The sequence below is a fragment of the Rhinolophus hipposideros genome, assembly GCF_964194185.1.
Source record: "Rhinolophus hipposideros genome assembly, chromosome: 5".
Classification (NCBI taxonomy): Eukaryota; Metazoa; Chordata; class Mammalia; order Chiroptera; family Rhinolophidae; genus Rhinolophus; species Rhinolophus hipposideros.
Window position 1 is genome coordinate 72,857,776 of NC_138051.1, and position 15,198 is coordinate 72,872,973.

General features: G+C 36.5%; 1 protein-coding gene across 26 annotated transcripts in view; it reads left to right on the top strand.

Annotated features, from left to right (window-relative positions):
- GPHN (gephyrin) overlaps nt 1-15,198 on the top strand; it is a 455,320-nt gene that overhangs the window by 247,658 nt on the left and 192,464 nt on the right. For 16 of the 26 annotated variants that reach the window (XM_081049702.1, XM_081049721.1, XM_081049725.1 and 13 more), the window contains 2 exons: nt 2,382-2,654; nt 3,972-4,079. In XM_081049702.1, the coding sequence (XP_080905828.1) occupies nt 2,382-2,654; nt 3,972-4,079 (381 nt within the window). The remainder of the gene's footprint in view (nt 1-2,381; nt 2,655-3,971; nt 4,080-15,198) is intronic. The other 10 variants (XM_081049727.1, XM_081049706.1, XM_081049714.1 and 7 more) reach the window with 1 other exon arrangement.

Sequence of the window (15,198 nt, forward strand, 5' to 3'; positions counted from 1 at the left end):
CTTCCATGTCAAGAAGTCCCCCCAAAATCTCTTCTCTATCCGCCGACCATTTTACCCATTTATGCACGTATGGCTTTAGTTTTCCAGGCCTGAGTTGGGCCAAGGGATCCAGACCCCTTTGTCAGGCCTTATCTTGATTAGATTATGGGACCATCACTTAAGGTGATTCAAGGTGAGGTTTCTTATATTCGTCTTTGCCATCTAGCTCTTTTAATTTTTCAGACTCGGGTAAATAGAGATTTGTTTTTTGTTTAGGACCCTTCAATAGGGATTTGTCTAGGACCCAAAGCCCTCATAATAAACCATATTGTTAGACTGTCCAATAACCAAAGCCACCAGGCAAACAAAGACACTACTATCACGAAACCAGCAAGTACTCCCTCCTGTCTACTGAACCCACAACAGTGCTACATTAAGACCTTTGTTTTGTCCCCATATAGTTTTACTTTATTCATCTATTTCTTACTAATCATTTAAATATTTCCACCCTGCCTAGGACAAGTCCCTTGAACCTTTCATTTCTCTTTCCTCGTTTTCTTATGAATCAGTCTAACTTTATCCACTGTTTATTGCTTCAGCATAACTTACTTCCTTTGGAAGCAGCTCTGAGGCCAGCAGCTATACATCCAACCAGCCAGAATCCAAGCTTGGCTCAACGTGAGGTTCCACCCCAGCAGTCTCCCTTGCATTCCTTTTAGCTAGCACGGAAAGCAATAACCAAAGGATTGTATATTTACCTTGCTTCTTATTGTTTTGCATTTCTTTATGCATCCAATGATGTATAACTCGTTAGGAGTTGAATCTTTCATTTCGAAATTCCATTGTTAACTTTTATCTTCAATAACTAATCACAGCACAGTTGCATTTCAATATTGTGGGTGACCCTGTGTTTATTCAGGCTCGAAAGATTCATTATTCCTCACCCTCTCTTCCTTCCTCCTCCCAACTCACATGTGTCATGCCTCACGGTCTTTGTAGCAAATCCCTCTTCTAACACCAACTATAAGGAGTTTGGGCCAGCTGCAAAAAGTTAGCCATTTACAAAGTTGGAGCACTCTGCAAGACTGCTCTCACTTCTGACACCAATTGAAATTCAGAGGATTTCTAAAACCACCCTCAGTTTTAATGATTCACTAGAAGGACTCACAAAACTCACTGAAGGCTGCTATACTCATGGATATGGTATATTACAGGGAAAGAATACAGATTGAAACCAGCCAAGGGAAGAAGCAGATAGGGCAGAGTCTAAGAGAGGTACTGAATGAGAACCTTCTGGTCATCGTCCCCCATGGAGTCATAACAGCATTACCTCCTCTCGGCCATGATATGAGACAATACACACAGAGTGTTGCTAGCTAGGTGCCCTCACCTTTGCCTTTGGTGTCCAGAGTTTTTATTGGGACTCAGTCACATACTGCCTGTATGGTTGACCTTTATTTTATCCCTTTCCAGAGAGGAGACTGATACCTTTAGTCTCTAGTTCTTCCAGAGGCAAAGACCTCATAATAAACCGCATTGTTAGACTGAGTGGCCAAAGGTCCCAGGCAAACAAAGACACTCTATCAGGCATGACATTCCAAGGAATTAGACATCACCTCCCAAAATCTGAGAGTAAGGCCAGACCTCACTTTGGTCAAGGTTAAGTTCTTTACTATACAGTCTTTATCAGTAAAGTGAGTGAGCTATACAAAGAGAGATCAAAAGATTAGGCACCGTTTCAGGTATTCCAGTAACCCTCCATAAATTTTAAGGTATTTCTATATAGCTTACATTTTAAGGTAAGTTACTTTAAATGTAAAAGAGAAAGACATCTGCCCAAACACTTTCCCCAAATATGTCTGGCCTTATATTCTGATGTTAAAGTTCTCACTTATTCTCTTTTGGTGACCCATTTATGGTAATAGTGGGCATTTGAGCAGGAAACTATTGTCTTTAATGCAGTGTTCTGCACAAACTATTTTTACATATTGTACCACATTGCCGAGCTACACTTTATGATGGTAGTCAGAACTTTAGCTCTCTAAATAAAATAGTTCAGTCCTCAGTTGGTTTGTTAGTTCTCGTGCTCTGCTCTAACTAGAAAGGTAAACTGTTTTCTCCTTTTCCCATAATATATCTTTAACCCCCAAAGTTGTATAGAAATTTTTTTTTTAAATGTACTGTGTGCTTATATAGTACTGTAGTTCTTCAGCTTATGGAGAATACTGGAATATATGCCATGCTTACTTCATATTTCATATTATAAAGATAATGCTTTAAATATGATTCATTCTTAAAATGATGGAGAGACAGATCCAAAATCACAAATAGACTTGATTGCTTCCATTTTATATGCCTATAAAAGTGCTTCATCTTCATTTTTCTCTTATTCTTGCATACAGGAATGCTTTCAGTTCATACTGCCAGCTCTACCTCATGCCATTGACCTTTTACGTGATGCCATTGTAAAAGTAAAGGAAGTACATGATGAACTTGAAGATTTACCTTCCCCACCACCTCCTCTTTCCCCTCCTCCCACAACTAGCCCACATAAACAGACAGAAGACAAAGGGGTTCAATGTGAGGAAGAGGAAGAAGAGAAGAAAGACAGTGGTGTTGCTTCAACAGAAGACAGTTCTTCATCACATATAACTGCAGCAGCCATTGCTGCCAAGGTAAGCCTGCTGAGAGAGACCCAAAGACCTAAAGGACCCACAGGTAAATGTACTGATTTCATCCCTCTTTCCATCCTATCATTCTGTAAGTTTAATACCTCTTCAAGGCTTCCTTAAAAAAGAACTGGGATACTCATGACACTCCGTAGCTGTTCCTACATAATGTTGAGTCCTTGAAACCTTTGAAGTTTGTTCTTAGTACTGAGGCATTATAGTTCCTGCTGTTACCTACCAAAGTAATAGCTGCAGTGATAAATAATGTGACATTTAAGGACTCTTTGGAGATGTCATTTTTGTTCTCATACTAAATATATACAGTGTTCATATATTCAAAACATCAAATACAACACACACCGCAAAGGAACAGAAAACTGAAGATAAGAGACCTTAGATGATTCAAGAAATTAGTTGAAAAGTTTAATAAACATTTTTCAATACAAAACTTTTCAGCAGTTAACTAAGCACTTGTTTAAATATAACTTGACACAAATTACCCTAGTGATATAAAGAGGAAATGGATATAATGTATTTGCATTTTTAATTTAATGTTAGGACAGTACCAAAGTATTAAAAATACTTTTGGGAAAATTCTAGGAGTAAATGAAGTACCAACCATGAGGTAGTTGAGTAAATTTTGTCATCTTAAAGTCACAGAATATGATTTACATTATTGTCCATATTTAGTATAATCCACCCAGTATGCTTTAAAATCTTCAGAAAGTAATGTATCACTTTCTGGGAATAATGATTGTTCACTGATTAAAAGCATAAAGATTGAAAATCTAATCACTATGTGAAATAATTCCTAAAGTTTTATGGATCATCCAGATATTTTGGCTATGAGCTTAGCATGAGAGGGTTTTTTTTTGGCAACTTATATTAATAGATTAAAAAAGATCATAGAGATTCTTTTGAAGTGTCCATTCAGACAACCAGTAGGTGACTCTTTCATTGAAGGCCAGATGATTTTGTCTCCAGATATACTTAATGACCCATTAAGTTCTTACTTAAGGCTAGTAAGTATTTAAGTTGTGTGTGAGGTTTGTTTTGTTTTGTTTTTTTATTGAACCAGTTAGTGAAACAGGTATATTTTAAAATCATTATTATATGTTCTTTCTCTTTTACTCTTAAATAAAAGAGTAAAAAGTGCCATCAATTTCAATCTTTATAAAAAAGCTTATAACATTTGAAATCTGAGCTGATTTGACATTTCATTGTTCCATTTGTTTTCACCGTTTTTCCTTTCCAGTCATTTTGCTTGTATTGTTTCATGTTTTCTTGTCACTATATTCATAGTTGTTATGTGTTGTGCATTAGAAGCATCCATTCTACACCAGTCCTGCTGTTATCATGGCACACGGTGAACAGCCCATCCCTGGTCTCATCAATTATTCCCATCATGCAACAGGCAGTGCAGATGAACGGGTAAGACAAAGAGGCTTTGCATTAATGATTTTGCAAGCATACAGCCTACCTCCTATCCTTGGAGGTAGGGAATAACATATTATGTGTTTTATTCTGAAAGATCTTCAGCAGTGCTTTTTTGTGAAAGTGTAGGTGCTACTGAATATATTCTATCAAGGAATTTAATAGAGTTTCTCCTATACCTAAACTACTATGATATTAAGATTCTGTAGTATGCAGCAACAAGCTTTCATCACAGGACTTCCAAGAAATTCATTGCTCAGAAGTTATTTTTTTTAGCTGTTTCATCTCATACTTTTAAATAAATTACCTGGCTTAATTAAAATAATCTTTTTACGAGGATCACTTTATGTCTTAAAATCTAAACATATTGGTCAAGCTAATATTTCATTTGTAGAAACCTTGGGTTTTAATTTGCTCATGATTTTACATTTTATTTTTTTTTCCCTTCACTGTGTTCTCATTACAGCTACCGTGTTTCCCCTAAAATAAGACCTAACAAATTTTGAGGTACTAATCTTCAGATAGAAACTTTTAAGGACACATATCATTTATTTCGGTCACTGAATGATAGTTTGTCAAAAGTGCCAGGCTAGAAAAGATTAAATTGATAAGTATAACTGACTAAGTAGTGATAATTTACACCATGACTGCAAAAAAACAAAAAAAATACATCTCAATATCTTATATGGATATAAAATGAGAAGGAAAAGGAAGTAATAATGTAAAATTTGGCTGTAAATACTTAGGAAGAACAAGCACCCAGAATTTGGGGGTCATATGGGTGGGTTAGGGGGACTAGTATTCGTAGTTTCTTGGGAGGTATACTATCAAATGAAGACTCTAACCCTTATAATAATTCAACAAGGCATGCTTGGTTGGAAATAAACTTGGGTTAATCAAAGGCCAAGTAGAAAATTTATGTATTGATTAGTAAAATTATTAATGAGTTTCAGTTGACAACTAGTATGTAAATTCTCCCGATATAGCTTTGTTATAAATTATAAACATTCGAAAATGTACCAAACTTGAAACAGAACTGTCTCTTGTATTCTCATAAAGCAACCACAACAACTATATAATCATCCTCATTTTCAAATGAAAGTATTTGGAAATTTTTTATTCATAACCAAACTTTTAAGTTATATCCTGAGTTTCATATTATTACACTGAAAATAATTTTAGTGACTTTTTTTTAGTTCTCCCAAGAGTTGTATATAACTAGTGCCATTCTAGTTTCATGAGAAATTAATTATCACATGCAATAGAATCTTTATGTTACTACGGTTTCATTCTCTGGAGGAACTAATTGAGAACAGGTATTTAAATGTTCTAACTGGATACCTTCATGTGGCACCACCCAGAAACTTCTCATTTATTGATATTTAATAATCCTTTGTAAGTCATGTTTATGGTCTTTTTGACAGATAATTCAGTTTTGTAAGTAGACATATTTTTCTGCTTTCTTTGACAAATGATAATCAGAGCTATACATCAAAGAATATAATGTTCTAGTTCTTCAGACCTAGCATCCACAGAAAAGAATGAAGAAGAAGAAATAGGTACCAGAAAAATAATGAAAAGGAAGGCCTATGATTTTCTTGGTGCTCTTAAAGAAGTTTAGTATGTGACTGCTTATTTGGCATTAACTTAATTAATGAGTTTCATTGGTTCTGAATGCCCTGGTTTGTTGTCAGTGTTTTAGATGTCTACATGAGAATAGTCATTTGCAATATCTCTATGAACTGTTTGCCTGGTTTTTACAAGCTTTACAAATGTAAAATTTTTAAATTAATTTTTGAAAGGGAGAGTCTAATGAACCTACTGAAGAGAAAAATCACAATTTCCCTTAGCTGGTTTGAATTCTGAGACATGTGGAATAATGTGGAATAATGTAAAATTATGCAAGTTAAAATCAGAAGAACTGAACATAAGCCCTGACTTTGCCACTTAACATTTGGGGCAGATTTAAGTTTCAGTTTCTCATCTATAACGTGGAAATAATAATTATCCTATATGTCACAAGGGTTATTTATTCGTATCTAATACTTCATAAGGGGGGAAATTATAAATTTAGAGTTTAATATTTATAGAATTCTTTCCAGATGCCAAACACTATGCTTGGTGTTCAAGATGCAAATATAAATGGCTTGTTCCAACCCATAAAGAGTTTACAATCTAACTAGGGAGTTCTTTGTACTACTTCTTTACTTTTCTAACTCAATTATCTACTTCTTATGATCAGAAAATGAAACCTGATCAGTGTACTGACTCATCAATAGTTAGTTGCTAGCGATCTGATTACCAGTTTGCCAAACTAATCAACTTGCTTTTTTAGGAAATAAGAGGCTTGAGAAATGCCTCTTATAAAGGATATTCCTTTAGTTGACTCACCAGCAGCCATTTCCCACTTCCTCTTTCTAACACTGTCCTGCGTTTCCAGTCATAATAGTTGGGGACTGTTGACTAAACCTCCAGGATATGTTCGCTTAATATAATCAGTATGTTCATTTCACATAGCCAGCTTTTAGTTCAAGGAATACATAATTCAGGCCAATGGGAGTGAGTGGGGCTCATCTCTTAGGTTTTATTTAAACTACTGAGGACACAGACTGTCTGTTTCTTACTGAGTATTAATATACAATCTCAAGAATTACCATCTTGGAACCATGAAAGGAATGCCTGTCAATAATGGTACCAACAGTAAAGAAACAGTGCTGAGAAATGGAAGAGAAAGAGAGGTGTTGGTCCTGTTCACATGGTACTAACCACTTACTCAAGCCCCTGTTGAACTGTACCTACCTCTTGACTTCTCAGTTACATGAGCCAATAAATTACTTTAAAAAAAAACTAATTTGAGATAGAAACGGGTGTGCTGTTGTCTATACCCAAATAGCATATTAACTTACATAACCTCAATATATACTCTCTTGTCAAAGAGTTAAAAAGTCTTTCTTATAATGACTGAAATATATCTAATAGGAATCCCTGAAGTTTCATATTTGAGCGTGAATCCTGATTCAAAAGGGTAGAGAGTAGGGGGAATGTGACACAAAGGAGAAAAAGAAGGAAAATAAATCCTGCCCCTCTGTCGTTACTAAATAAGTTTGAAGGTCTTTTCAAGGAAAATGGATCCAAATCTGAAGAAATTACTTTTGCTTTTCAGCCTCAAAGCAGCTGATAGGTTCAAAAATCCAAGTCATAATGACAGGCAGGAGGAATTTGAGACAAAACTGGAAGATACCCATAGAGATACACAATAGGAAATCTTGTCTCACTGACAGAAATTAAATCTTCTAGAGAAGTTCAGCACAATAAGATGTTCCCCAAGCTCTACTGGATACAAGAAAATCTGCTGCTTGCCCTGGGAAGATAAAGAGTTGCTGATTTCCTTTTGCTAAAGGATATGGAGAAAACAATATGTTGAATTCAAATGGCCAGTCAAGAAGAGTCTATCTTCCTGGAACATTTATTTGGAACTTAAGAAATAAAATACTAATAATTAGCAACCTTCCACTCCTATAGATTTGCCTGGAAAAAAAAAAAAACACCATTACAAACATCCAGAGATACTTACTAAATTTTGATAAGAAAATTGAAGAACACACACACACAAATAATTTCTTTCTATCCATGAGGATTTTGGTATATTAAAATAATTATGTTTCAGTCACTCTTCTAAAGATCTTACATGTATCAACACTTTACATACATTGTCATTTTACTTAAGAGAAAATGGAAGCACAAACAGTTTAAAGACCTCTAGGTAGTGCTCAACTGGTATTCAAGTCCAGATGGTTTGGCTCCTGAATTGGTGTTTCTGAGGCTACAGTACCTCTCAGCACAAGAAAGAAAGAAACGGTAAAATTCTGGGAGATGACTAGCTAGTTATAAATTTCTCTCAAAAATGAGAATTGGGATATTTGGACCTTGGTTTAAAATACTTGAATGATAACATGCATTACACAGCCTAAGAATTATAAACAATAGAGTGTTTGTACTCTTGAAGTTTACTGGACCAAGTTCCACTGGTGCTCACAGCTTATTTAAGGTATAAGCACCAGTGGAGTCAGAAATATATTTAGATAAATCCATGAAGCTGAATACTTTGGAGAACACAGTGTGATATGTGTTGGAGGCTAATATTTTTAAAGGGTGAGTCATAATACAGCAATAAAATAAATCTGTGTGAGAGATTTTTATTTAACTAATTAATTAATGAGAGAACAGTAAGCTGTTAAACCAGTTCAAAGAAAAATTCAAAGGACTCACACATACATCAATAGTCACGAAGGCTAGTGTGAATTTATAAATAGATACGAAACAATATACACAGGGCAATAATCGTTTCTTCTCAGGACAAATTTATTGGTGTTTCTGTAGACAAAAATAATTCCCCTTGCTTTTTTGCAATGGGTTTGTCGCCAGAACACAGGTGTCATGAAAACCATCGCTGAATCTAAGCCAGAATGGAAAAGGAAAAGACTTGTATCAACATCGTTGTCACTGGACATACCACTCTTGGGCATCTGATCTATAAATGTGGTGGAATCCACAAAAGGACCATCGAAAAATTTGAGAAGGACGCTGCTGAGATGGGAAAGGGCTCCTTCAAGTCTGCCTGTGTCTTGGATAAATGGAAAGCTGAACGTGAGCGTGGAATCACCACTGATAATCTCCCTGTGGAAATTCAAGACCAGCAAGTATTATGTGACCATTGTTGATGCCCCAGGACACAGAGACTTTATCATAAACATGGTTGCAGGCACATCTAAGGCTGCCCGTGCTGTCCTGATTATGGCTGCTGGTGCTGGTGAATTTGAAGCAGGTATCTCCCAGAATGGGCAGACCCATGAGCATGCCTTTCTGGCTTACACACTGCGTATGAGACAGCTAACTGATGATGTTAACAAAATGGATTCCACTGAGCCACCCTATAGCCAGAAAAGTTATGAGGAAATCATTAAGGAAGTCAGCACGTACATTAAGGAAATTGGCTACAATCCTGACACGGTAGCATTTGTGCCAATTTCTGGATAGAACGGTGACAACATGCTGGAACCAAGTGTTAACATGCTTTGGTTCAAAGGTGGAAAGTCACCCATAAAGATGGCGATGCCAGTGGAACCATGCTGCTTGAAGCTCTGGATTGCATCTTGTCACCAACATGTCCAACTGACAAGTCTTTGCGTCTGCCTCTCCAGAGTATCTACAAAATTGGTGGTATTGCTACTGTCCCTCCGGGCTTAGTGGAGACTTCTCAAAACCGGCGTGGTGGTCACCTTGGCTCCAGTCACTGCTACAGCTGAAGTAAAGTCTGTTGAAATGCACCATGAAGCTCTGAGTGAAGCTCTTCTTGGGGATGATGTGGGCTTCAATGTCAAGAATGTGTCTGTCAAAGATGTTCGTCATGGCAGTGTGGCCGCTGACAGCAAATATGAACTACCAGTGGAGGCAGCTGGCTTTACGGCTCAGGTAATTATCCTGAACCATCCAGGCCAGATCAGTGTAGGATACACACCTGTGCTAGACTGTCACACAGCTCACCTTGTTTACAAATTTGCTGAGCTGGAGAAGATTGATTGTCGTTCAGGGAAAACGTTGGAAGATGGTCGAAGTTTCCGGAATCTGGTGAAGCTGCTGCCATCATTGATGTGGTTCCTGGCGAGCCCATGTGTGTCACAAGCTGCTCTGACTACCCTCCTCCAGGCCATTGTGCTGTTCCACGTGACAAGAGACGGTTGCTGTGGGTGTCATCAAAGCAGTGGACAAGAAGATAAACAGCTGGCAAGGTCACTAAGTCTGCCCAGAAAGCTCAGAAAGCTAAATGAGTATTATCCCCAATACCTGCCACCCCAGACGTAATTAGTGGTGGAAGAACGGTCTCAGAACTGTTTGTCTCAATTGGCCATTTAAGTTTAATAGTGAAAGGCTGGTTTGTGATTACAATACATTGTAAGACCTTCAGAAAGAAAAAATGTTTTGTGGACCATTTGGGGTTTTTTGTTTGTTTGTTTTTGTGTGTGTGGCGGTTTATAAGTTACTAGTTTTTAAAATCAGTACTTTTTAATGGAAACAACTTGACCAAAAAATCTTTCACTGAATTTTGAGACCCATTAAAACAAAGTTTAATAAGAAACCTGTGTGTTGTTTTGGTCAACACTGTAACTTCTTTACTACTTAGATAAAAGACTTGAAAAAAAGAGTTGCCCATAGCCTGCTTCTGCTGTTACATCTGCTGAAACTTTAGAATTTGATAATTCTGGGTTAACATTTTTTTTCTGGGTGGGAACTGAGGATTTTTTCAAACCCTGTCTTAAAGGGAGGAATCATCTCTTTACATGGTAAAAAGCTTTGGGAGGTGTCTTTTTGGTGCAGCACTTCGTAAGTTAGGACAGATAAGCAAAGAGTAACTTTGTTTATGTGTAAGCTAGTTTACAAAGGCCAATTCTGTAATATTAAAGTCCACATATTGCATATAAATTTTGTGTAGTTACATCAACATTGAGTAAACTTTTTGGTATGTCAAATGTTAGTTATCCAGTTATTAGAATGTGAATTCTTACATTTACAAAGAATGAAGTAGTTCAAAGAACCTAAAATGAGGCTTAAATAGTATTGAGCACTGTCTCGCTAAAATTAATTGTATCCAGATTCTAGGAAAAATAAATGATACTGGGACTTGAAAGAAAAAAGAATGATTTGCATGAGTATCAGTTTCCTGTAACTTGCAGAGTTGTAAAATACCGAAAAACAATGAAAAGTGCAGATACTCCAGAGAGGCATACAAATCAGAATATTTAATAACATTTCTTGCCCATTTTCCTGACAACTCTCCCACCTACCCCTTCCATGCCCCCATAATCATAATAATCTCAAAGATGATTTTTGAACACAAAAGAATGGTTGGTCTCCTTTGTTTTTGGCCGTATTATTTACATAGGTGCAACAAGATATTAACTAACCGTGTAGCCTCAGTGAGTTCGCTTTGCAAATACAGAGACTGCAAAATTAACTTCTGTCTAGAAGTTTTCATGGGAAATCTCAGATTTGACTTTTAAAAGTCTCCATTTTGTGCCATCCCAAGATTAGGAAACCAAGCCCTAGAAATTCTCCACACCCTATTTTACCTATAAGTACCTGTCATTTAGGTGAGTTCCTCTTTTCTTCAAGTCACCAAAATTTCATTACCATGTATAGGTGACCTTCCTTATCACATATAAGGCTGAGACCCTCTATTCCAGGTACCAGGTCATTTCTCCTGGGAGGGCTATGTAGAGACTGGCTTCATGAGTACAGCCAATATTTGTTCGAAAGTGGCAGTCCCTTCTGATTAAGTGACCACCATTTTCAAATTTGGGAGTCCAGATAAGTCCTTGGTACCACCATCAATTTGTCTAATTACATCCTATTAAAAAGGAAGACATTCTTATTAAATCTGTGGCAATCACTGTATTATCAAGAAAATATATGAGAAAGTGAGAATTTCTGAATTCTGAGGGAGTCAGTGAGACTCAAATAGCATTTTTAATGTTTCATTTTAGTTCTAAGAATTCAAGATTTACTAAATTGTGCGGGTTATACATAGCTTAAGAGGAAAGAAAAAGAGGTTCCTCACATACCAGAAAATAAAACATTTGAAGCAACATCAGTAATATTCCAAACAAATAGCCTGAAAAAAAATTCTTCAATTTATTCAGTCCTATGTAGTTAGTTCTCATTCCAATGGATCTTAGCTTAGCAATCTGCTTTCATGAAGCTTCCAGCTTCTGGACTAAAAAGGGTTTTAGAAATACTCCGTCCACCTTTATAGTCTAAAAGTTGTCGAAGCAGTGTCACTTCAGAGGTCTGTACCCAAGAGTATATTCTTTGAAGTATCAGTTGTTTGAAGTATCTGTCTGGTACAGTTCTTTATTGAATACACAAGCTCTGCCCTGTAGTTTACGAGTATAGCATAACATTCAGGCAAGCATCAAAATCCATCTGTAGATGACAGAGACTTTATAGCTGTGGTTATTTACTGTAACCAATAATATCAGAATGGAAGAGAGTAAAATTCTCTGTTGGGGATAAAATATAACTATTTCAAGAGTTTTGAGCAGGTTTTCCCTTTAGTGTAAAGCCATTATGGACAGGGGGGAATTGACAGTTTTCCAGGGACTTTACACAAAGCTTACAGTTTCTGAAATAGTAATGCATATTAATAACATATTACGTATATAAATTTGACCTAGAGAAGGCATATCTTTTGATATGCTAGCTACCTATGATATTTATAATTTTAAGTCATCAATCAAATCTAATTACATCTTTCATCATTCTTTTTCTATGCTGAAAGAACAAATTTTTATAATTTCTAGGAGCCTGCTGGGAAAACTCAAAAATAGTTTTATGTGGAAAGGTATCCAGAAATTTTTTTTTAATTTGTTCTATATTTAGGATTCAATTCTGAGCACTTGATTTACAATAGGATCATGGATGCTTGAGAAATAATTTTTGGTTGCCTCTTTAGTTAAAATGAAAATAAAACATTTTTAAAAGCATAAGAGGTAGCACAGTTGTTAAGAATTAGCTGTTTCATAAGAGAGGAACTTTTGATTTTTGTTTTTTCTTCTTATACTCAAGTATATAATAAAGTTAACATAGAGCACAGAAAATTATTCTGGTAAAACATAGCATCTCTGCTATCTAAGCAAATTACATAGTTAAAGGCACTAATTAGTAAGGTAAGGAAAAAAGCCAATCAAAATTAAGTGAATTTTGTTGATATTTACCCCATTTGATAACTTATTTTCAGTCTCAGGTATTAAAATCAAAGGAAAAAAACATTTTTCAAGTTTTATTCTTTATTATGATCTTTCAGATTTTTTTTTTAAAGATTTTAGTGGGGAAGGAGAACAGGACTTTATTGGGGAACAGTGTGTACTTCCGGGACTTTTTCCAAGTCAAGTTGTTGTCCTTTCAATCTTAGTTGTGGAGGGCGCAGCTCAGCTCCAGGTCCAGTTGCTGTTGTTAGTTGCAGGGGGCGCAACCACCCATCTCTTGCGGGAGTCGAACAGGCAACCTTGTGGTTAAGAGCCCGGGCTCCAACCAACTGAGTCATCTTTCCTCCTGTGAGCTGAGAGGCAGCTCATTGACTTCATTCTAGTTGCAGAGGGTGCAGCTCACTGGCCCATGTGGGTGGGAATTGAACTGGCAGCCGCATTGCCCAGAGCTTGCGCTCTAACCAACTGAGCCACCTGTCTACCCCTCTTTCAGATATTCTTTTTTTTATTATTATTAGTTTCAGGTGCACAAGACAAAGTAATATTTAGACATTTATCATTTATATCCCTCACGCTGTGTGAACCCCCCTCCCCCCCACTATCCCTCTACATTGCACAGAGCCATTACATTTCCACTATTCCTAATGTCTATTCCTAATGCTGTACTCTGCTTCTTGTAAGTATATACATACATATATATATAAAATATATAAAATTATAGTTGCATTCATTATTGTTCAGCTTCAGGTGTATAGTGCAGTGATCAGGCATCTACATCATCCCTGAGGTGGTCTCAGAAATGGGACACGTGTCCATCGGATACCCTACAAAATCTTTACAACATTATTGATTACGTTCCCCGAATTAATTTTCAAAACCCCGTGGCCATCTTGTGATTACCGACTGTTTTCTAATACCCTCACCTTCCCCCTTATCCTCACCCCCCAGCCCATCTAGCAACCCTCAGTTTTTCCTCTATATCTCCAAAACTGTTTCTGATTAGTTCATTCACTTATTCTTTTCTTTAGATTCCGCATATAAGTGAGATCATATGGTATTTGTCTTTCTCTGTCTGACTTATTTCACTTAACATAATGTTCTCTAGGTCCATTCATGTTGTTGCAAATGGTAAGATTTCTTTCTTCTTTATGGCTGCGTAATACTCCATTGTGTAAATGTACCACAGTTTCTTGATCTAGTCATCTACTGATGGGCATTTAGGTTGTTTTCATGTCTTGGCTATTGTGTGTAGTGCTGCAATAAACATAGGAGTGCATAAAGATTTTTGAATTGGAGTTTTGGATTTCTCCGGATAGATACTAGGAGTGGAATTGCTGCATCATAAGATAGTTCCATTTTCAGATTTTTGAGATACCTCCATACTGTTTTCCATAGTGGCTGCACCAATCTGCAATCCCACCAACAGTGCACAAGCGTTCCCTTTTCTCCACATCCGCGCCAGCACTTGTTGTTTGTTGATTTATTGATGATAGCCATTTTGACTGCAGTGAGGTGGTGTCTCATTGTGGTTTTTATTTGTATTTCTCTGATGGTTAGTGAGGTTGAGCATTTCTTCATATGTCTGTTTGCCATCTGTATGTCCTTTTTAGAAAAATGTCTCTTCATGTCCTCTGCCCATTTTTTTAATTGGGTTGTTTGTTTTTTTGGAGTTGAGTTGAGTGAGTTTTTTATAAATTTGTGATATTAACCCCTTATCAGATATATCATTGGCAAATATCCTTTCCCATTCAGTAGGATCCCTTTTCGTTTTATTGATAGTTTCCTTTGCTGTGAAAAAACTTTTTAGTGTGATGTAATCCCACATGTTTATTTTTTCTCTTACTTCCCTCGTGCGAGGGGATATATCAGTAAAAATCTTACTCCGGGTAATGTCTGTGAAGTTTCTTCCTATATTTTCTTCTAGGCATTTGATGGTTTCAGATCTTACATTTAAGTCTTTAAGCCATTTTGAATTTATTTTTGTATATGGTGTAAGGAGGTGGTCCAGCTTCGTTTTTTTGCATGTGTCTGTACAGGTTCCCCAGCACCATTTATTGAATAGACTGACTTTACCCCACCGTACATTCTTGCTGCCATTGTTGTAAATTAAATGACCATATAGGCATGGATTTATTTCTGGACTCTCTATTCTGTTCCATTGATCTATGTGTCTGTTTTTATGCCAGTACCATGCTGTTTTGATTACTGTAGCCTTGTAGTATAATTTGATGTCAGGTATTGTTATACGTCCCACTTTGTTCTTATTTCTCAAGATTGCTGAGGCTATCTGGGGTCTTTTATGGTCCCATATAAATTTTAGGATTATATGTTCTATTTCTGTGAGAAACGTCATT